Here is a 24,959-nt window from a genome sequence, read left to right on the forward strand (position 1 = left end):
TTTCGTGGGAGGTATTTAGTACACTGACTTTTCCTTTGTTTCCCTTAACAACAGGAACATTAGTTGCACTTATGTTTTGGTTTCCGTTGGATTTATTTTAGTACACTGACTTTTCCATTGTATCCCTCACTAATAAGAACATTAGTTTTACATTTATGTTTTGGTTTTTGTGGAATGCATTTTACTGCACTGATTTTTCCATTGTTTGTCTAAGTAACAGAAACATTAGTTTTACATACATGTTTTGCTTTCCGTGAGATGTGTTTTAGTACACTGCATTTTTCATTGTTTTCCTTAGTAACAGGAACATTAGTTTTACATACATGTTTTGCTTTTCGTGAGATGTGTTTTAGTACACTGCATTTTTCATTGTTTTCCTTAGTAACAGGAACATTGGTCTCACACTTATATTTTGGTTTTCGTGGGAGGTATTTAGTACACTGACTTTTCCATTGTTTGTCTTGGTATCAGCAACATTAGTTTTACATTTATTTTTTGGTTTCTTTGGGATGTTTATTAATACACTGACTTTTCCATTGTTTGTCTTAGTATCAGCAACATTAGTTTTACATTTATTTTTTGGTTTCTTTGGGATGTTTATTAATACACTGACTTTTCCTTTGTTTGTCTTAGTATCAGCAACATTAGTTTTACACTTATGTTTTGGTTTCCTTGTAACATCTTTATAAAACCTTCTCTGGTTCAGAAGACTGTGAAATCTTATTCCGTACTTTTAATCTTTTCCATGGTTTATATCTTTTGTGTGAGGATGAAAATCTATTCACAAAGGGCGTAACGCTTATTGGGTAGAATACGTGTGTTTTATCAGACAAAAAAGAAGTTATTTAGCTGTTTGCTTTTTCGCGTATCGTATATCTAGTTGTTCGTGTTTCCGAACATTACTTGCTGCCAAAACACTTTGCTTGGCTCTTTGACTGTCACTTCTATAATTCTCTTCCACATCTTATGTACTTATCTCTGAGCTCCACTTAAATAATACACTAATAACATATACATGATTTCGCAGTAGTTTTGGTATGTTATTTACCATATGTCGCACGTTATTTTACAGAAAGTCCAAGATGTTGCTCGATGTATGTCGTATAAGATATGGCAAGCAACATCTCGGAGTGAAACGGGAAAGGTATTGTTATTTTCAAAATACAACTTTTAGTATTACGTTTGAATAACATTATATTTATTGAACGAAATTAAAGAAAAGAGACCTCATAAAAATAAAACCACAAAGGAATTATTCCCCCTCATGGAGTGTGGATCTGTCTTGAGTATGTGGACGTTCGAACGGTCACACGAGAAATTTGCTTTTGCTAACCACTTGTAACAATGAACTACTGTCTTCGCTTCCTCAGTTTGAAGAAACAATCACAATAACAATATTAATATTTTATGAAGAAGTAATCAAGATATTAATCTTAGCTGGATTAATGTATTGGTAATATTAATTTTATAATAAGTAGTAATTGAGAGGTTAATAAATATTAATCTTAGCTGGATTAATGTATTGGTAATATTAATTTTACAATACGTAGTAATTAAGAGGTTAATAAATATTAATCTTAGCTGGATTAATGTATTGGTAATATTAATTTTACAATAAGTAATAATTGAGAGGTTAATAAATATTAATCTTAGCTGGGTTAATATTAATTTTTGTAATTAAAGCTATTTCCAATATTTGTAAGTATTTTAATTCAAGGTCAGAAAATTTTTTTGCACTTGTTTGAAAGTGTATACTGCTATCACAGTCGTACATGAACTATGATATTGTTACTTTCATTTAAAATATAGTGAAAACACGTGTTTCTAATCTGGTTAGTTTTTATGTTTCTTTCTTTTCATGATACCAACATCAAGAGTGTCCCAGTTAATTTAAGAAAACAGTCTAAGATGGGGTATTGTTACATACGTACGTGTTAAGCACTATGAGCCACTCACTTAACTTATGAATACAGTCTGTTATGAAGTATTGTGCAAGGATCCAATAGGATTCTGCAACTATTTTCAATAGCCCTCGTTACGTTCAGCTTGTTGTCCGAGCGGAGGGAGGCCTGTTTACGTAGTTGTTGTTCACGTCTGCTGTACTTACGTGGATTATGTGATTAAATTAAGAAGGTAATGAACAAGCTAGGGTATTGTGTATATAGTGACATTTTTAATGTTTTTTTTGTGATAAGTAATCAGGGTAGGTAGTCTCTAACTCCATTATATGTTAGCTGGAGTAGTAATAACCCTAAATTAGAACCTTTTTTTCTTTTAGACATCAGCTGATTAATGTATAATCTTATTAAATAAAATTTCTTATTACTACCCTCTTCTTACATCTCACAGCGCATGCTCCCTGTGTTTGTCTCGTTACCGAAGTAACATATTGGAATTATTCACAATGGTGTTAAAAACCCCGCTATCATTTTATCAGTCACGTTAAATGGCTATTTTTTTATTCTTTAACGCAATGTGAATCTTTAGTAGAGGTAGCGAGTTATAAATTTTATTTTCACTCGTGTTAACCGCTGGGCGGGACCGTGAGTTAACCGTTTATCATGGCTAGCTAGGTGGTTAAGGTGCTCGACTTGCAATGTGAGAGTCGCGGATTTAAATTCTCACCATCGAGCGTGCTCGCCCTTTCAGCCATGGGAAAGTTATAATGTAACGGTCAGTCTCACTATTCGTTGGTAAAAGAGTAGCCCAAGAGATGACGGTTGGTGGTGATGAATAGCTGTCTTCTCTCTTGTCTATCACTGCTAAATTAGGGAAGGCTAGCGTAGATAGCCCTCGTCTAGCTTTGTGTTAAGTTCAAAATAAATTTTATGTAACACTATTCGAACATTTCTTGTCAGACCACAAGACGGATGATGGGTTTGATATCGTTTTATTGAAACCCGTCTACTGAGAGAATACTGTAACCACTGTATAGAACATAAAAAAAGGTTAAAACGTTGTTCAAAAAACTTTGTTTATTGAGTATTTTGGGCGCGCTCTACTGAGCATATTAAGGTCAAAGTCGTATTCGTTAATTCAGAGATATTAAACGTAATTCAGTGTTGAGATGTTATTGAGGTTATGGCCGAAACAATCGCTAAGAGCTAAGTTTCTAATTGGCGAAACAGTGTATATTTAATCACTGTAAATTAGAACAGTGTATCTAGCAGCATAACTCAGTTCTAATCTCTAAAGATAATTAGCTTTGATGAAATTTAATATTTCAAGTTTTGTATACATATTTTTAGGGTTAACAGTTGTTTATGAAAATACTCGTAAATTATATACGCCTTTCATTGCTGATGAAATGTTTATTTTGTTATATACAGGAGGCTCAAGAAGTTCATTTCTCATTGACACTTATAAGAAATCGTCTTCTTATGTTCATATACACTCATAGCTGGTATCTTCATCCCCACGTAAGAGATTGTTCAGAAAAAAACAAACAAACACATGAACCACCTCAGATAATACAAAGAACAATAGCGGATGGTCACAAGTCCTCCTTTCCTTATGAGGGCGCGTGAAGGATAACTTTCCGCCTACAGGAGGCTCAAGTAGTTCATTTCTCGTTGCGAGCACCACCACTGGAATTTTTTGTTACGTTCCAAACGTGGATGATTCATAATATTCCGAAACCTGTTTTCTTTTTCTTGATGAATTCGATTGCATAATTCGATGCATTGGAACATTCTAGATAAAGCTGTTTATTTTATTAATATTTTTGAATTTTGCGCAAGTCTACCCAAATGTCATCTGCGTTACCCGTCCTTCAATTTCAAAGTAGTAGACGATAGTACGCTCGTGTCAGACCGAATAGTGGTATTTGATTGTTATTCTTATAACGCATTCAAGACCCCAAAGTGTGGGGTACGATTACAAAATATTTTTGTTGTTGTTGTTAACGAGGCACGAACCACGGAATCTCAAAAAAACCATATTTTGTCACGCTAACCACTAGACCGCGCTCGGCCTTGTAAACTGATTGACGTGTGAAATGTGCTCGCGATAACGTCACTGTCGCGTGAAAACAGGCTATTTTTCGTAGTTGCCACAGCGTGTATTGAATAACTGGGAAGGTGTATCTATACAGAGTCGTATAAATGTATAGACACGTGCATGAGGCTGATAAAATTTTAAGAGATTACATGTAATGTATTAAAACACAGAAGCGACTCGCCAACGTTTTAATTCCGAAATATTATTTCGTTTTAATGCAAATTCAGAACGACACATCTCGATTATTCTAACAAGCAGGGCTATATCTCAGTTATATTGTGTTCTCATATCGTGACATAAAGATAGTATATTTAGAAACTGTGAGCTTCACGTTGCTAACCGTTTGTTTTGACCACTTTAATAAATCCGGTTATGTAACGTCTGTGTGTGAATGAAATACCTGTTAATTAACCACATACCACGACTTTTGTTCCATCAGAGGGTGTACTTGTAGATTTGAACTTCGATTCGCTGCAAAGCGCGGATATTCCAAACGTGGACTTCCTATTAAAGTTTTCTTCGATTGTCGTCACGTGTTTTCGTAAAACAATCATTCTCTGGAAAGTCAGCGTTAGGAATATAAAATATTTGGCGTTTAGAACATGTAGGATAAACCGTGAATATCTCTGGATTTAATTGTACTTGTCGCCTAATGAGTATGCGCAGTGGAAAACATTTTCCTCGCTGTTACCAATTGATTTCAAAGTAATTAAAGTTTACTGGGAGAGGTTAATGGAGCTATTATTTGCTTTTGCTGTAAATGTACAACGTTTCTCGCTGACTCTTTTTCTCACATAGTTATTGAGCGGGCGACAACTGTTCGTGTAGAGGACCCATAAAAACAGGAGAAAAACACAGTTAGGGACAGATATGGTAAATAGATAAAATACTAATATGTTTGAATAATAACACTGCAGAAGTTAGTGACAGACATATTAAACAGATAAAATACTTAGAAGTTTGAACAATAATACTGTAGAAGTTGGTGAAAGACGTTAAATTGATAAAATACTTAGAAGTTTGAACAATAACACTGTAGAAGTTGGTGACTGACATGTAAAACATATAAAATACTTAGATGTTTGAACAATAACACTGTAGAAGTTGGGGACATACTTGCTGGAATACATACAAAAGCAGTAGTATTTTGTAATTATCGTTGCTTTCACTTGGTTAAAGGTATGCTTTGTCTGCATAAGATCACGTGATAACATTTTCAGATAGAGTATCATCTTAGAAATAACGTGTTTTAAATTGTGTGTAACAAATGTATAGTAGATTTAATATCACGTGATAACGTGCTTAGATGGACTATTATTTTAGACATAACGGGTTTTAAATTAAAGTACGTTTAGCAGTTGCCTAGTTGAACTAATATTACATGATAACGTTCTCAGACAGACTATGATTATGGAAGCACCGAGGCTTAAATCGTGTGTTTTTTTTTTATTCTATACTACAATTTGCCCCATGCTCGTACAGCGGTAAGTCTACTGATTGACAACACTAAAATCAAGGGTTAGATTCCCATCGGTGGGCTCGGCAGATAACCCGATGTGGTTTTGCTATAAGAAAACACATACTAGAATTTTGTTATTTGATATATATAAGTTCACGTTTGGTTGTATTCTGTGTATAAAATATCATTACATAAGAATCAAGGAACCATAGAAAAACATGTAATTTATAGTCAAAATAACAGAAAATGTACATGAACTTACGTAACAGTTAAGTCGAAACTGATTTAGCAGATTTAATGCTACTGACCATTATATAAGTGTATATAGTTTCGTAGTGCTAAAGCTATGCTCAGAGTACATTTCAGAAAAGACTTCATTACAAGTCTGTTTTAGGGTATCGAAATCCAATCAGCACTGTATCACAAGTGACAGTGTGTTTAGTTTGCGACGAAGGTGCACTGAAACAAGACACATCAGTAAAACCACAAACTTCTATATTCGTGTCGTCGAAGATTCCCAAGTCTTGCATACATCAGTAACCTACCTTGTAATTCCACATCCTTTCTTGTCAGTTTAATTAGAATTTATTGATTTACGTACGTAGGTGTTGCTGCTTAATCTTTGTGTCGACAGGTTCAGTCGTTGAATTGTATATAATGTAGTAACAATTGCGATTTTCCTGTCCTTTTACCCCCTATCTGCTCCCCCCCCCAGTGGCACAGCGGTATGTCTGCGGACGGAGACTGCTAGAAACATGGTTTCGATACACGTGGTGAGTAGAACACAGATAGCCCTTTGTATGGTTTTGTGTTTAGTAACAAATAAATCGACATCGCTGTTTTGACTGGAATATTTTAATTACAGAAATAGAGCATTTTTCTTCTTTGGCCAGCGTGTAGAATATTTGTTTACTAGAGGAACAAGTAGTTAAAGTTTTCAACAAGTTATTTCAAAAAATTATAAAATAAATTGTTTTAGTCTAAAATAACAACTTGATTGCCGTATTGATCTTCTTACTGAGACCAGAAGAAGGTTAGTCATGTTGACGAGTAGGCCTAAAGATGTATGGGAACTAAGTTATGAGCTGTGTGTTATGTTGAGATGACCACACACACACAGTTTCTAAGATGTACGAAGTTGGTGAGTAGATCAACGGTTAAAATGCCAGGTTTGTGGGTCTAGATCAAGGGTTGGGGTGACATCTTTTTTTCTCTTTTATATATATATAAGGTGTACAGTGTTGGTTGTCTTTGCGATTAGGGTTAATGATACGTGCTACTTGGGCTACTCTTTTACAAACCAATAGTAGGATTGACCGTTACATTATATAACACCTCTACGGCTGGAAGGACGATCATGTTCAGTAACAAGTATTCGAACCCGTGTGCCCCCAGACTCTGTAGCAATGGTTTCCAAACCCGTTTAATTTGTTTGGTTGTTTTTGAATTTCGCGAAAAACTACACGAGAACTATTTGTGCTAGCCTTCCCTAATTTAGCAGCGTAAGACCAGAGGGAAGGCAGTTAGTTATCACCACTCACTCGCCAACACTTGGGCTATTCTTTTACCAACTTATACTGGGATTAACCGTCACATTATAAAGCCTCCATGGTTGAAAGTGCGAGTATGTCCGGCATAACGTGATTCGAAACCACGACCCTCACATTACGAGTCGAGCGACCCGAACCACCTGGTTATACCAGGCCGAATGTAAGTTCACACAGTTGGTTTACCAAATTCAGAATATCTATGAAGATTTTCGTTTTTACTGATGAATGGATTTGGTGGAGTTTGTTGATGGTGTCATTCGTCGTGTATATATAAATATAGGTATCTATCTACTTACAGCACGGTAACTAGGACTGAAAAAACGAAAATTAATCAAACTTCAAACATGACAATAAAACACACACACGTGTAAATATACTATATTGATGAACACAAGAAAATAACAACAATAACAACGCCAAAACGAAACCAAAACACACTATTCGAGAGGACCAGCCATTATACGGAAACTGTTTTTGTGTTACTTAATCTCGGAACGCTTTAAAATGGGCGATTTTAGTGCTTAGTACGAACACTGTTAGCAGTTTTTCTTTTGAAACTTCGAACGTTTGTTTTCTTCGAACTGTTATTAAACTCGAAAAGTTTTTAGCGAAGGTAAAATTGCGTTTAGCTCATTGGGTTTCAGTTACGCACGAACCATATATATATTGTATGATAGCATAAAGTTCTCGCTGAATTTCGTTTCAGGCTGAGTAGTGCGTACAGGTGTGTACCTATATGTTTGTGTGTGTATACCTAATAAGACAACCCTCCCCCTACATCTATAACACTGACTCAAACAGCGAATAACCCCCAGTAAATTATCATTAATCAACAGCCATCTCACATCAGCAGCAGGTTGAAAAAAAAGGAAAGGTTGTATTTTCATCGTTCACCGACCGACATATGTGTTTGTAAACGCACGTGAGAATAAAGATATTTTATTTTTGGAAGAAACCCTCTCGGACGTTTCACAACAGGGTTTAAATACCGTATTATATACGGTGTAATTAACACCGAAAAATGTTACCTCATTGTTTTGATTGTTTTCTTTTCAAGAGCAACTAAAATTGATTTGGGCACCATTCAAGTCCGCCAGATAGACAGTGGTAGGTTTAGGGACTTACAACCCTAAAATCTGGGGTTCGATTTCTCGCGGTGGACATAATGGATAGTCCAAAAGCGGCCTTACCCTATAAAGCAAAAAGTAAACAAGCAAACAAAAAATTACCAAAAACTCACAGCAAATCTTACTTTCAAGTGAGGTTAAGATTACAGAGTAATCGCTCTGGTTGAAGCGAAAATATAAGTACGAGTATTCTAACATTGTAATATTTTTCTCCCACGGCGTGGTTTAGTAGTATCAATACGCATGTTAAATATGTAAGATGAAACATGGGTTATGGTTCTATCGTTGATGCTGTAAAACTGTCATGGTGCAGTAGTTCCCATAGCAACCTAAGTTAGACATACATCCGACTTGCAATTTGCTCATATTTGTATGTGTGTTAGCTATTGTATCTCACTTCTAATTAAGCACAGCTTCACAGTTTGATCGATGCTCGAGAGAATATTAACTCTATGTTTCCGGAGTTATCAGGGTCCCGGATACTAACGGTGTATCCAAATGGTAGAGCGATTTGACAGGCAGCCATCAGTGTGGTAGCCATCTATGTAATCCTTTCTCTCCACTCAAGTGATCTCTTCGGATGTAATTGTACAGTCTTCTGTTGCTGGGAGGGTGTGTGTGTGCGTGTGTAGGTGGTGAGGTGCCTACTAAAGGGGATTATATTCACAGCACACCGTCACGTGCAGTCGTGTCTCCCAGCAACAAGTAATTCAATAAAGAGTGGGTATTGTATAGAAGACGTAATCAGCTACCATGTAAAGTCCTTTAGAGTGCTATACGAAAACAGTAACGTACTGTACGGGTGAAGTATAAATCAACTTATTTCTTTAAAAAAAATAATGTTGATTGACTTTTACAAGATACTTATCTTTTTATCTTTGGGACAGAGGGGTATAACCGTATAAATTAGATAATATGGTTGTTGTTTTTTAATTTATACATTGGGAAAAAGTATATCGGGTAATTTGATTTCTGTATGACACCTAAAGATTCAATAGAGCATATGGATTGCTTAAAGTAATTTATTGGTCCGACTGATGTGGATTTTTTTTCAGATTAGTTAGTTAGCTAAGAACTCTTCTGCCAAATTAGTGGACAACTGATTCTGGTAACTTTTAGATCAGTCAGTGATGACCACGTTATCCTGACCAGAAATGGTTTATTATCGAGATTTACTGTAACTGTTGTTGAAACAATCGTTTCTCTAGATGATATTCTTTAATTAACTGAATTGTGCTTGTTCATGTTTCTTGTAGATTTCTCTTTTTCTAACCAATTGTCTTCAATTATTACTAGGATCTCGACTGAGAGTCAAGAGTCATGAAAAAACGGGAGAGATGGTGGCTAGGGAGCTCCACCTGGCGGTGTTACTGGTTAATCCTGATCCTGTTGATTACAGTGGGAAAAGCAAAAGTTGTGAATAGTACCTACCATGTTTTTAACAGGCAAAGTTTTCCAGGTGAAAAGTTTGAACATTTGGTGGTTAACAAATACACTGGACTTGTATACATAGGCGGAGTTAATATGATTTACCAATTGACTCCCAAACTAACCTTGAAAAATACAGCCATCATGGGGCCAAAGGAAGACAGCCCTTATTGCCCTGTGACCAGAGTTTGCCCTCAAGTGGATACGAGGCCCACGGACTACCACAACAAGGCTCTTATCGTTGACTATGAACAGAGTAGATTGATAGCGTGTGGAAGTCTCTTTCAAGGAGTGTGTACAGTCCATGACTTGGAAGACGTGTCAAATTACAATATTCCAGCCAATGAGTCTGTGGTGGCAAATAATGCCACAGCATCCACGGTAGCCTTTATTGCTAAGGGACCGACCGACACCATTCGTAGAATGACCCACGTTCTCTATGTCGGTGTGACTTTTACAGGTAATGGACCTTACCGATCAGATGTACCAATGGTCAGCAGTCGTAGTCTTGACCCTGAAGCTATGTTTACCATCGCTGAATCGAAAGTAACTACTGGGACAAAAGTTTCTGTGAATAGCCTTGCGCGTGCCATCTACCCGATCACTTATGTGTATGGATTCGAGAATAGGGACTTTTCGTATTTTGTAACGGTACAGAAGAAGAATACAGATAGGCCCTATCCTTTCATATCCAAACTCGTTCGAATCTGTCAAAACGACCCTCATTATTATTCATACACCGAGATCCCTCTGGTCTGCCGCTCGAAAGATGGCACAAACTATAACCTTGCTCAGGCTGCTTTCGTCGGTCAGTCAGGCTCTGATTTAGCCGTTTCGTTAGGGATCACCGCTCAGGACAAGGTTCTTTTCGTGGTTTTTGCCAAATCGAAAGACGAAGCAGATATTTACTACAAACCCTCCATGACCTCGGCTCTTTGCGTCTACGCTTTGTCCGCTGTCCACCGGAAATTTATCCAAAATATCCAGCATTGTTTCAATGGTCAAGGAGATCGAGGCCTAGATTTTATTAATCCAAGTCAATCATGTCAACATACAGTAAGTCAGTTATCTGCTCTTAAATGCTATTTAAACGTTTTTATTGTGTTCTCATTTATTTATAGAGGGAGTTTCTCATCAACAGTGCAGTGTAGCTTGACCACAAACTCATCATCTTGAAGATATAAAAGCCCGATGGGATGACGGATATCATTGTGATTATTAACAAAACTCTTATTTTCGGTGTATAACAACAACAACAACGTTAACTTATTTTAAACTGTAATATATTTCCATCAGATATTCAGGTCATGCAACTGCGTTTAATGTGTAATTCTTAGATATTAGGTTGTGTTTAGTGCAGTCGCTTTGGTTTGTTTTGGATTTCGCGCAAAGCTACACGAGGGCTATCTGCGCTAGCCGTCCCTAATTTAGGAGTGTAAGATTAGAGGGAAGGAAGCTAGTCATCAGCACCCACCACCAACTCTTGGTGTACTCTTTTTACCAATGAATAGTGGGATTGACCGTAACATTATAACGCCCCCATGGTTGAAAAGGCGAGCATGTTTGGTGTGACGGGGATTCGAACCCGCGACCCTCGGATTACATGTTGAGCGTCTTAACCACCTGGCCATGCCGGGACCCTACATTCCCTTTAAATAAAACAATAGAAAGTTATTGTTTTTAAGATCAATAAACCGACTGTGTTTCATTATTTTTAACTCTGCTCTCTCTGTTCGTTTATCACAGAGCTGCGCTATATTTCAATTGTGCTTTACCCACCGCGCAAATTGAACTCTTAATCCATGCCATTCGTGTACCACTGAATTACCAAGTGTTGTATCTTGTCGTTTATGTATATACGTATTTTAAAATGTGTTATTAACACTCCAAGTCATTTTCATGTCAATATATTAAGTTTAGGTTAAGAGGCTAAAATAGACTTGAAATCTCTCGATGATTAGAGCGCTTATCTCGCAACCTGCGGGTCGTAGGTTGGTTTGAATAATGTGATTGATCGTAACATTGCAACACTCCCGTAGCTGATAGGGTTAGCATGTTAGTTGATGGGATTCGAACCCAAGAGTTGGCGGTGGGTGGTGTCGAATAGCTGCCTTCCCTCTGGTCTATCAGTTATAAATTATGGACGGCTAACGTAGATAGTTCTCGTGTAGCTTTGCGCTAAATTCAAAAACCAAAACAAAAACAAATGTGATTATAAATGGAAGTCTTGATTAAGATTCGAGTCTGTTTAACAAGCAATAATTCGTGATACGAGTTTCGTACAGTCTAAGAAACAAACAATCTTGCCGGTTTCAGGTACACGAAAGCAAACTATATTCCTTGTTTAATACAGTGGAAACATTATATTTTAATTTTCCGATTCTTGAGCGCATCAGGAAATGTCGCAGAACGCTCCAGTTTTGTTTGTTATTGTCATCACTCAATCACTTTCAACTGGTGTGAGTGCAAGGTAATAATATGCTATCCCGTAGTATAGGGGGCGTGGTTACTATAGCACAGGTTAACTACGTATATTTTGAAAAGTTGAAACGTTGTTTGAACATACATACGAAGTTAACGTCTGGAAACCTCTCAAACTGTTATCGGTCTTTCTATTTATGTTACAGAAATATCTTACGTCGTCAGTAATTATGCCTTAAAAAGGGTTCTCGTCCAGCCTTGTACACCAGACAAATTTAGACTTTTGCTACTCAAATAATACAGACCGTTCTACGTGGATAAAACATTTATGCATGCATTTGGATTGTGAAATTACTACATAGGAGAAATAGCGAGGGGGGGGGATCTAGAATGTTATTAATGTCTTTACTCCTCCCTTGGTCAATGAGGCACGAGCAAGAAGCGTAACCCATGATTTACTTGAAATATCGGTATCGGGCCAACCAGAAAATTAAAATACAGCAAAAGGACCAATATTAACGTATACCCTTGTGTATGCGACGTTTCCACGAAACAACGCTATTGAAGTATTTTCGCTATAGAAAAATAAAAGGTGGGGAACATAAATAATTAAGTATTTTTATTTTTTTCACAATACAGAATTATCTGAAAAATCTATTGAAATATTAGTAACGTTGTTTATTGGATTTTCGCAAAACCATACACTGAGCTATCAGCGCTCTGGTCCACTGCGGATAATCAAATCCAGAAATGATGAACAGGAAGATACGAGGAACGTGTTTCATCGCAGGGAATAAAAATCTGTGAAAAACTCTTTCATTAAAGGAAATTAGTTTCATTAAAATGTTGATCTATAATACAGTTTAAGAGACGAGTTAAAATGAACGAAACGGTATTCCGTCATGGAAAGGAAGATTTTATAATATTCACGGAATTTTGTTATCTCTCATTAAGAAGCAACACTTGTTAAAATCCGCAAAACTTTCTTTCCGTCTCTTCAAGGATGTATTTTATCACACAAAGTAAAATTCGCTGAGATGCACGAATTATTGTTCTATCCTTGGAAGTAAGGCTCCCTAACACGTTGTCACGTCACAGAAACTAGCATTCGTTAAAATTAGTAAAATCTCGTTAAATCACTGCTGATGTTGATCGTTTAAATTGTGAGATGTCGTGAAAAAGATCTTGACGAAGTTTAGTTAGAAAATTACAGGAGCTGCAGTACAGTCTAGTGAGGACTTGTCGTGTATCTAAAGAACTTTGGGATATTTCTTTTTTTGTTTGTTTGTGGAGCTTGGTTTAATGTACTTCCGTATTGGACTGCAATTTATTAACCTTCTTCGGATAGCTGCGAGGGGACTCTACAACATTTCTTAATATTGTTTTGCTATGAACACGTAAATTCAGCGAAATTGTAAAGGATTAAGTGTTTGGTTTTCATCGTCAGTTATATGTTTCTTATTTCTCACTATAAACTTGTTCTCACGTAATAAGAAATCAGATAGTTGTGTGTTTGAAATGCCCAACCAGAGTAAAATGGTAGCAGCTATACTTAAACAATAACAAATCACATCGAAATAAAAAGGGATTTTTAGCTCGTAGTCCTCCACTGGGACAACGATAGTCTTCAGATTTACAACACTAAAATCAAAGGTTCGATTCCCTTCGATGGACTCAGCGGATAGCTGTATGTGGCTTTGTTATAAGAAAAACATACACATACGCTTTTAGCTTGTAGAAAAAGGCCTTGAAACACCAACTTTTAAGATAATACTTGGAGAGACAGAAATTAAAATGAAAAATAGTTTAAAAGGCGGGAAGATTGTATTTTATCAGAACTAATGGTTTGTAAAAATAGATGTACTGGTTGATACAGATATTAATCAGAACATAGAAATATCGATAAAGCAGGTTTACAGACGGTCTAGGTTCCAAGGACACTGACAAGATGTTTCAACAATTTATATGGCCATCTTGGTTACCTAGGTTTCAAGGACACTGATAAGGTGTTTAAACAATTTTTAAGGTCGTTCTGGCTACCTCGGTTCCAAGGACACTGAAAAGGTGTTTAAACAATTTTTAAGGTCGTTCTGGCTACCTCAGTTTCAAGGACACTGAAAAGGTGTTTAAACAATTTTTATGGTCATCCTGGTTGCCCAGGTTCCAAGTACACTGATAAGGTGTTTAAACAATTTTTAAGGTCATCATGGCTGCTCAGGTTCCAGGGACACTAATAAGGTATTTGACAGTTTTTATAGTCATCCTGGCTGTTTAGGCTCCAAGGACACTGATAAGGTGTTTAAACAATTTTTAAGGTCATCATGGTTGTTCAGGTTCCAGGGACACTGATAAGATGTTTGACAGTTTTTATGGACGTTTAAGCTGGTTATATTCTAAGAACAGTTTTTATGGCTATTTGATTCAGCTTCAGGTGTTGAGAGGAGATTATGTGTAGAGTTATAGTATTATAGAAAGAGATTTTGCTTTCTGCAGTCATACCAGTTTTTAACGTTTACTTGTTAACTTTTAAATATTTATACGTATTACAGAATGTGAACAGCACGTATCTGATGTATACGTTTTCTTTATTTTAACGTCTTTGCTGTTTCAAGAACAGCTAATTCTTTAATCAATCGTTTCCTAGCAACCAGAAGTATCTCGTGATAAACTTTAGATCTTTAAAATATATGTAAAAGATTATAATAACCACGAGCGATAAAGTTTTTAGAACTTTAAAGTACACTTATAAACAAATAAAACATCAAATCTCTAAGTATAGTGCAAAACATGTTATTCGAATCGAAATAATTTAATTCAAAATGGCGAAATTATAAGAAGGAAATATGAAATAATGATCCCGTAACATAACATCAAATATCGTGAACGAAAACTAAAACCATGTGATTAAATATTAAAGATGAGCGATAGTATAAAAATAACTCATCTTTAACTCAGATTTTAAATGAATCATTAACCGTAATAGTTGTTATAACTCGATAAGTAATATTTAGTGCTAAAGAAACATTTGTATAATTTGCAGATTTATATTTTTTTAAGAATATTAATCATAATTGGAACTTCTTTTTTAACTGAATTTCTGAAAAGCAATGCAGTGATAAAGAAAATGTTGGTAATTAGCCAAATTTACTGTTAATATATTATTATTATAAATATTAAAACTATCCTTGTTACTTGGTTGGTTAGTGAACATGAATAAAAGTTGTGGAAAGTCTATAACTGTGGCACACTTTTCTACTACTCTTCCCCTTCCCACTTCATGTAGTCCTTCGGTGGAACAGCGACAAGTCTTTGGATTTACAACGCTAAATTAAGGGGTTCGATGCTCCTCGGTGGACACAACAAATATAGTTCGATTTTGATTCGCTGTAAGGGGGTACACCTCTCGTGTAATGGAGGAAAGCCACTTCTTTGAAGGCTCTCGAGTTACCACGTTTATAATAATCTACAGTCGCATGTTGGTTTAAAGTGTTTCACATTTACGATGACTTAGGTTTCGTTGACTCAGCAAAGGTTTTTAGCTGGTTGCAAAAAAGGCTAAACGGGCAATCTCTCGATTACACCTTTCGAAGCCTCCATATAGTTTTAAGGCTTATACTCTGAAAATAGGGGTTCGATATATCTATGGTTGGCACAACGCAGAGAACTCATAGTACAGACAACAATCAGTGTTTCGATTAATACAGACACACATACTCAAACGTTTACAATTTTCACTTACAGATTGTCGTAAATATCGTGATAGGTTTACGGCGATGTTGTGTGACACACAGTTTTTTCTGTGTTTCAGGTTTTTAACTTTAACGTTTAAAGTAAAGATACTTTCTGCTATCGAACATAATAATATTTTATCTAACAATTCTTGTTCTTGCTAAAATTGCAGAATAAAAGTTAATAATAATAACCTAATGAGCAAATTTATTATTGACTCTCTTCTGCTCAGAAACGTTCGAGAAACGATCCTATTATTTCAGAAAGAATATTATTGGTTTACTCATACATTCTTGTGTTAATTAATAAACACCCCCCCACACACACACACATTGGTCCTGGGGTAAGACAATAAGTAGGCTTATAACGCTAAAAAACGGGTTTTGATATTTGTTGTTGGTACGTCATATTCTTTGTGTAATTTTACGCTTAACAACAGTAATACAAAATAATTAAAATAATAGGCTCCCCAGGGGCACAGCGGTATGGCTGTGGACTGACACCGCTATAAACCGGGTTTTGATAGCTGTGGTGGGCAGAGCAATTATAGCCCATTGTGTAGCTTTATGCTTAACTCTATACAAACAAAATAATAAACCACAGATATTATTATTGCATTGTTTATATTTTATGAAAAGAATGATTACAATAGAACATTTTTTGGAAGTTAGATGAAATGTCGGAAAGCTCTTTTTGGCTATTATTTCTATTTCTATTTAAATTTCTTTTATCGCGTTAAAGACAAAGTTGTTATTCAGAATTTGTGTTTTGTGTGCTTGACATAGAAATATCTCGTCTTAATTAAAATTGTTTACGAATCGAAAAGTTTTAAAGTAAAAATAAATAAATCTTGTAACATCTGATTCGTATCGTACAACAAGCAAACAAATTCCTAAATCAATTCGACTTGAAATACGGAATTAATTTCATATTTCCTGTTTACATTCTACATCGTTACCTGAACCCCTCCCCTCTCTGTACTTTTCTTCTACTGCTTGAATGAGGTTTAGGAATCACTTAATAATCTTAAAACGATATATTAATTAGACTGTGAAGTTTTTCTTCGTCTCTCGATACGTTTTTAACGATGTCTTAATTAATTCGCTGTTATTGGAACCAATAAATGCTGTTAATCAGGAGAAACCCGTTTTCACCTTTCCTTAGTAAATGGCCCGGCATGGCCAAACGTGTTAAGGTGTGCGACTCGTAATCTGAGGGTCGTGGGTTCGAATCCCCGTCGCGCCAAACATGCTCCCCCTTTCAGCCGTGGGAGCGTTATAATGTTACGGTCGATCCCACTATTCGTTGGTAAAAGAGTAGCCCAAGAGTTGACGGTGATGACTAGCTGCCTTCCCTCTAGTCTTACACTAGGGACGGCTAAATTAGGGTCGGCTAGTACAGATAGCCCTCGGGTAGCTTTGTGCGAAATTCAAAAACAAACAAACAAATCCTCAGTAAATGTGCGTTATGAGAATGTTAGCTACGTATTGATCACTTGGTTCGTATTTTTTATTGCTATTTTTATTTTTTTATCTGATCTATGTAATTTTTAACGAAGTGCTGATGAAATGACAACTTAAAATTACACCATATTTCTCCTTGTTAACATTTCTGAACTGGTCGAATGTGTCGAGTATTTTTTCTTTACAGTATGACGGGAATTGTTGTTAGCTGTGTCGATTAGTTGATTTGAAAATATGTGGAAATTATGTCGCATTAGTTAGCTGCTTTGCACGCCCTCTATAACTGACAAGTTTTTTTCGAGACTGGATAATAGAAACAAAATAAATTGCATGTCTTAAATAATTTCTTCTTGTGCTTTCTTATCAGTAAGCTTTCGATTGCTACACTGCATCCGTCTTCAGATTTAGTGAGCAGCTGTGTCGTTTTAGTTCACACAGTGGATGAACATAAACAAAAGGAAACAGGTAGTTAATATTTATCTACTGAACGCAAAGTTATACAACTTTACAGCTTGGTAATCGAACCTCGGATTTTAGCGTTGTAATCCCGTAAACGTATTTCTGATCCTCTGAGAGACAACATTTCCTTAATGATATGTCCAAGACTTGGCATGGTCAGGTGGTTAAGGCGCTTGACTTGCAATCTGAGGGTCGCGAGTTCGAATCCCCTTTGCGCAAACATTCTCGCCCTTTCAACTGTGGTGGCCTTATAATGTGACTGTTAATTCAACTATTCGTTGGTAAAGGAGGAGCCCAAGAGTTGGCGGTGGGTGTTAATGATTAGCTGCCTTTCCTCTAGTCTTACACTGCTAAATTAGGGACGACTAGCGAAGAAAGCCCTCGTGCAGCTATGCGCGAAATTCAAAACAAACAATGAAGATGTGTCCATTTCTTCCCCACATGCTAAATATGGTAAATCCCAAACTGACAAATTACATTTTTGTTCCAAAGAACTCGTAGATGGGTGATCAGCTTTATTGAAATATATCTAAGCTCTAATTCAATCTAAAGCAGTCGACCAGTTTTCAAACAGGACACTTTCTAAGATTTCGATTAACAGTGACCCAAACTGTATCAGTTCTTGACTTCGAGAAAGAAATAGCATCGAAGGTTGTTGGCATATCGTGTTCATTCTCTAGGTTTCATCAGATGAGTGTGACAACGTTTGGAAGATTATCGTCAACGAAATCTTCAGCATGTACTTTTCTTGAATTTGAAGATGCTTTTTAAGGAACTGAAGAAAAGGTCAAGCCGCATGTAAGTTATACATTATTGACTCCATTTCACTAGATATTAGCACGTTTGCAAATTCAACCCCTATATATTTATGAAACGTTTTGTTTGTTGAATATTCACGCAAAGTTATTCGAAAGCTGTGTTCTCTAGTGGTTCCTAATTGTTAGAGAATAGACTTGAGGGGAGGTAGCAAGTTAACATCACTTCTCGCCGACTCTTGAGGTACTTTTTACCAGTGAATATTGAGATTTACCGTCACATTAAAACGAACATATTCGGCGACAGGTTACGACCCGAGACGCGTAGACTGCTAGTCAAGCATTTTAACCACTAAGCCATTGCAGAACATAATGTTATAATATACTTATGAGTTCACACATGTATCATTTTTGAACTTGCTGATAATTGAAAATTAAAAGCCAAAGGTACTAAATATGTGTTTTCCGGAATGAAACACGTATTTCGAAAGAAGTAATTCGGTCGGTAAGTCAGAAGTAGGTCCTTCAATATTACAGTTAAAAGTTTAAAATTGATATCTTGGACAAGTTCTTCTGTTAATTATTTTATTGTTGTTTAACGATTGTGGAATGTTAATTTAATGAGCAATAACGGTGTGCTCTGAAGTTGAAAGCCTAGTTGGATATATAGGCTTAACTTCATATAATCCCTTGTTGAGGTGTTATAGATTATTATAGTCTGGATATTTCAACTTGTTGCTTAATAACACGCCCACACGTGATAATTTATACTCTTAAAAATTCTTATTAAGCCTTCCATTGACTTCACGGATCGTTGGTAGCGAGGATATATTTGTTAGAAGGATAAGTTTATAATTATTATGTACCCAAGCTTGTTACTAAACATTCGTCTTCAATTAACTAATTGTCAAAGGAAGTATTCATATTGATATATATTAACTTCAGATGGACTGAAAAAATCGAGACGTTTATTGTTAAAAAAACAACGAAACTGTACTCATAAGATGTGCTCACCGTCACTGAGGCTTTTTACTGTTTGTTGATCGTAGAGTAGATTGATTTTCGGTTACCAACATTTGAAATTCATCGTGGTTATAAATGAGCAAAGAAGGAAAGCCGTAGTGAAAGAACGAGATTAAAACTGCATTGTTCATTTAAAGTGAAAATAAATTGTAAGCATTATGTATGGCGATTTTTAGGTGCGATTATTTTAATGACTAATGTAAGTGATATAACGAATATATCCTGCTAGTTATCAGAGGCATTCATATTACGAGTATTCCTTAGGCCTACTTTATATTACGAACGTACCTCAGGCCTGCTTTATGTTATGAGCATACTTTATACCTACTTTGTATTACAAGCATCCCTTAGGCCTACTTTATGTTACGAACATACCTAAGCGCGCTTTATGTTATGAACATACTTTAGACCTATTTTATGCTACGAAAATCTTTGATGTCTACTTTATATAACAAAGATCCTAAGCCTACTTTAAGTTAAGATACGCAAGTCTTTAGAAGAACAGTCCTCATATTCGTTTATATATTTCATTCTAATAGTGTTTAATACGTATATGTTTGTGTGCGTATTCTTTTTTTTTTTTTTTTTAAAGTAGATATCCTGGAGAGGAAAGCCAAAATATTTAGTTTAGTAAACGTACTAAATAAATCACAATTAATTTAATTAAAACGCTTTTTTTCTTTATTACAGGTAAAGAGTGTTTTTAAAGGTGGCATAAATAGTTTAGTAGTGTCTAATGTAAATTTGAAGAAGCTTACCTTACGTATAATCTAAAATGAAATTTTAAAATTTCTTGAAATTTGTCAAATACGTACGTGTATATACATATATAAATGTGTGTGTATGAGTGAGTATGTGTGTAATTACTGTAAAGGTCCCCTCTTTGTAAATCAGTGTTATATTGTTTTTATGTGTAAATACAATTTATTTCATTGTTGAACATTATTAAAGCATTGTAAAACAAACCTCACTAGGAATGTGGTAAATTTCTCACGTGAGAGACTAATCAAGTTAGGGGTTTCTTTTCTTGGCGAGTGTGAGTAGGGGGGTCTAATTTCTCCCTCTTCGTGTTCGTACATTTTATTGTGCACGTACATAAGTATGGATGAATCAAGTACGTAAATTGTATCGATAATCTAGTTGCTACTTAAACTGTACAGTACGGGTCGTGCTTCTTGCCAAGATGAGAGCAAATCTAGATAATGGTGGTGATGGGAGATGATGTCTTTATTCACTGAAATTGGTGCAATATAACGTGCGAAACTTCTGGGGTATTAGACAACGAAAAATTTGGTACCTTAAAATCGATGACCATCTAAAGAAGAAATTGAATAAGGTGTAGAAATTGCCAACAAGGCATATCAAGGAATCTGGCGCTTTTTCTTTTTTACATTTATTTTACAGCTATGCCCGATCTTTTCTGTAATGTGATGAAATGATTTTGACTGGCGTTAACAGACAGAACAAAAAATACCCTTGCTTCTCGGCGTACTGCACTAAGTAAATTGTATGACGTTGTTCAAGTAATTAATTATAAGTTTGAAAGTACAGTCAGTAACCTCAGATCAAATTTATATTTTCAGGTAATACCCTTGTTACCTTTGGGAAGGTAAGTGAAAAGCAGGTTTTAATTTTTATATGTGTGTGTATGTAATGTTTATTGGAATAACAATTTAAAAAAAATATTGAAACTAGCAACGCTAAAGATGCTATGGTTTATCCATTTGATACGTAGTTGAAATAACCCATTTTTAACCGTTTCGTAATACAGCAAGTACAGATCAACGATGACTTCTGCGGAATGGATGTAAACACACCGCTTGGCGGAAACATGCCTGTAGAGGGCGTGCCTGTCCTTACATACTCTGGAGTTCTTCTAACAGCTGTAGCAGCGACCTCTACCCATGACTATACTGTAGCCTTTCTTGGGACATCCATGGGCCATCTTAAAAAGGTCAGTTTATATGATATTACTATTATAATGACTTTTTTTAAAATCCTGGACATATTTTCATATTTATTTAAAGACGGAGCGTAAAGAATGAAAAAATATTAATTACGGACCTTTTTTTTGTAATGAAAACGACCCGAATTTCAGTGAATATTACATTCCAGAATAATTTCATTTTGTTTTCACTTTACATTTTCTCGTCGCAGGTGACACAATGATAAGGCTGCGGACTTATAACAGTAGAAACCTCAAATACGATCTGGTTAATACACACTATACATTCTACACCATATAGATGACCCCCCCCCCTCTCCACGCGTAAAAGAATTTCGTGCTTGTTGACTCTCAGTAACGATTCCGCATACATGAGCAACAGCTTACACCAGAAGCTATGATGGAAAATATATGATGCGTTAACGTATAGCTTGTCTTCTATCACCCCCCCCCTCCAGTGGGACATGATAAGTTTGAAGGCTAATAACGCTAACAGCCATTTTTCAGTATCCCTGGTGGGTACAATACAGATAGCTCATTGTGTAGCTTTATTCTCAACTACAAACAAACAAAAAAATCACTTTCTTGAGTCCAATTATTGTATGGATTTACTGCGATTAAATTTTTCAAAGAGCAAGAAATAAATAGGCCTAACATGCCCTGTTAGTTAGGTCGCTCACCTCACAAACTGAAGGTTGCGGGATTTAACTCTATAACCGAACATGCTTGCCCTTTCAGCGTGGGGTTGTTTATAATGTAATTTTGTAAAGAGTAGCTTAAGAGTTGGCAGTGGGTGCTGTTAACTCGGTGCTTTCCCTTTTGTTCATCACTTCAGAAATAGGGACAGCTAGCACAGTTAGCCCTCGATCAGCTTTGCGCATAAATCAACGAAGAAATAAATTAGAAACATTTGCTCAAAAGTTCTAACATGTATTTATTTTAGAAATTCTAAAGTTAGTGTTTTACCTACTACAAAGAAAAAAAAAGATTCACCTGAATATGTTTTTATGAAAGTTTGCACATTTATAAAGAAAATCGTATAGACTCTGAATAAGACATGGCCAAACGGCTGTTCTGTGTTTACTTCAAAAGTACTTAAATTTTACAGATTTACGATTTCTAGTAATCAGTCCCCCAGTGGTACAACGGTATGTCTGAGGACATACATCGGGTTTCGATACTCGTGGTGGGCAGAACCCAGATAGTCCATTGTGTAGCTATGTGTTTAATTTAAAAACAAAACAAAACATATAAACAATCCAACAAAAATAGCTTGTTCACGATCTTCAAAACTTAAAGGCCATGTGGTTATGGTCGTGGGTTCGAATCCCCGTCACACCAAACATGCTCGTCCTTTCAGCCATGAGGGGAGTTATAAAGTGACTGTCAATCCCACTATTAATTGGTAAAAGAGTAGCTCAAGAGTTGGCGGTGGAAGGTGATGACTAGTTGCCTTCCCTCTGGTCTTACGTTGCTAAATTAGGAACGACTAGCGCAGATAGCCCTCGTGTAGCTTTTCGCGAAATTTAGAAACAAACCCGTAACAAAAAGGAAATTGGATATAACGTACTGAGAAGTTATAAAACTGAGATACTGGTCGGATTGTGCAGTGCAACTAATTTATTTTTATATGCTACAAGTGATTGAATAGTTATTGCAAGATATCGTTCTTTAGCATCATTAGAGGCAGTTGAAGTTAATATTAACCAAGTTAAAGTCTTCTGCTAGAACAGCATTCGAATAAGGAAAGTTTAGCGCCAGACATGAAATGTTGTGTTGTCATAAATGAGTTAAGTAGCCACGAATGGTATGGAGTCGGCCATGCCTTGCATACCGAATTGGCATTCAATAGATATGCTCTGAACAGATATTTCATAAACAGAATGTGCCGACTGTAAAATAAAACTTTGGATCGATGGTTGCGTAAAGGCTTTACTTAGTCCACACATCGAGTCCTACACCACCCCGGGTATTTCAAGCGAACGTAAAACAAAATAGTTGATTTTTATCCAGAGTTTGTATTTATATTTTGAATGATGTCTTCCTTTATGTAATAGAAGGTGGAAAATACATTTATTAAAGCTACTTATCGGCCAGAGGGATATGTAGGCACTCTGGCGTGGCTTACATATTACTGTGCCGCATTGTTAATCCGAGAAGGTCCATCAAGGTTCGCGCGTCGTTTTACGGCGTTCTGCGGTAATTGAATTTAGCGAATGTTTCGTGTTTATAGACAAATGTTCTTGATTTTTGAATATTTTTTTAAATTTTTCGTACTTTTCACTTTATTATCTTAATTCCGGTTTGAAAAGAGGTTCGCCGGTGTAAAATCCATACGCACGTGCATATTATACATAAAAAGCTTGATGCTTCTGTCTCTGATCTTTACATGAAAACTTTATATCTTGACTCATTTTCGACCTTACACGACATCCGTTCAATTTATTAAGTTATGCGAGTTAAACAAACAACGTTGTTACTGCTGGTAGTAGAGAAACCGAAAAAGATTAATATACAATAATCAGTCGTGTTCCTGATAACTTTGTGTGGTACGCCCTGAACTATTATCTTTCCCGACGGTTCTTTTGTGATCGAGAAAACGTATTTCAGAACGGAATTAGATTTTTTTAACAGCAATTTATAAAATTTCACCTTATCTTAACCTGTCAGCGGATACACGTGTACTGAAAAAAACCCAATAAATGTCGAAAATGTAATTAAGTATCTGTAACACACAGACACATATATCTGTAACACACGGACACACGTATTTGTAACAAACGGACACACGTATCTGTAACACACGGACACAAGTACCTGTAACACACGGACACACGTATCTGTAACACACGGACATAAATATCTCTAACACACGGACACAAGTATCTCTAACACACGAACACACGTATCTGTAACACACAGACACAATTATCTGTAACAGGAATAAAAACTAAGAAACAAAAGCAAACAACTCCGAACGCTCAAATCTTGAGATAATGTGAAAACAGGAAATGATGGTAGATTACTTGGAATCAGGCCAACACTGTATATACAAAAAACAGGTGTTGATTGTTGAAATCGAACCAGACACAAGCGTGTTTCCTTCCCCCCACTTTAAATATTACCCCTCAAATTGAACAAACATTCATCCTTATCATCTTTCATGTTGATTGGTTTCTGTTATATGTCGAGGATTGTTCTGATTGACCAATACTCTGTGAGATAGAAAGGTTTTTTTTTTTGTAAGTTTCACATTTCGGATCGCCTACAGACAGAAGTGAAACCAAGAGTCTCTTTGTAAAATGTAATTAGAAATAAAATTCATGCTAACATGGTAAGAATAGCCCATCAGTTTGTGCGCCTGCCTGGCGTAGTTTACCGGTCAAGAGGCTCGATTCGCACACGATCTTCGGGGCGTCGGAACGTTTCATTGAACAGGACAGGCATGGCCAGATGGTTAGGACACTCGACTCGCAATCTGTGGATCGCAGGTTTGAATCTCTGTCCACCGAGCATGCTCGCCCTTTCAGCCATTGGGGGCGTTATAATATGATGATCAATCCCACTGTTTGTTGGTAAAAGAGTAGTCCAAGAGTTGACG

The 24,959-nt window shown here is 36.2% G+C and overlaps 1 protein-coding gene across 5 annotated transcripts in view; it reads left to right on the forward strand.

Annotated features, from left to right (window-relative positions):
* The window catches only part of LOC143244230 (plexin-A2-like), a 267,253-nt gene that overhangs the window by 170,150 nt on the left and 72,144 nt on the right, over positions 1-24,959 (forward strand). For 4 of the 5 annotated variants that reach the window (XM_076488517.1, XM_076488519.1, XM_076488518.1 and 1 more), the window contains 2 exons: positions 9,432-10,619; positions 21,185-21,367. In XM_076488517.1, coding sequence (XP_076344632.1) covers positions 9,456-10,619; positions 21,185-21,367 — 1,347 coding nt within the window. In that variant the 5' untranslated portion in view covers positions 9,432-9,455. Of the gene's footprint in view, positions 1-9,431; positions 10,620-20,996; positions 21,023-21,184; positions 21,368-24,959 lie in introns of those variants that run through there. The other variant, XM_076488521.1, reaches the window with a different exon arrangement.

Source organism: Tachypleus tridentatus, chromosome 2, assembly GCF_004210375.1.
Source record: "Tachypleus tridentatus isolate NWPU-2018 chromosome 2, ASM421037v1, whole genome shotgun sequence".
NCBI lineage: Eukaryota > Metazoa > Arthropoda > Merostomata > Xiphosura > Limulidae > Tachypleus > Tachypleus tridentatus.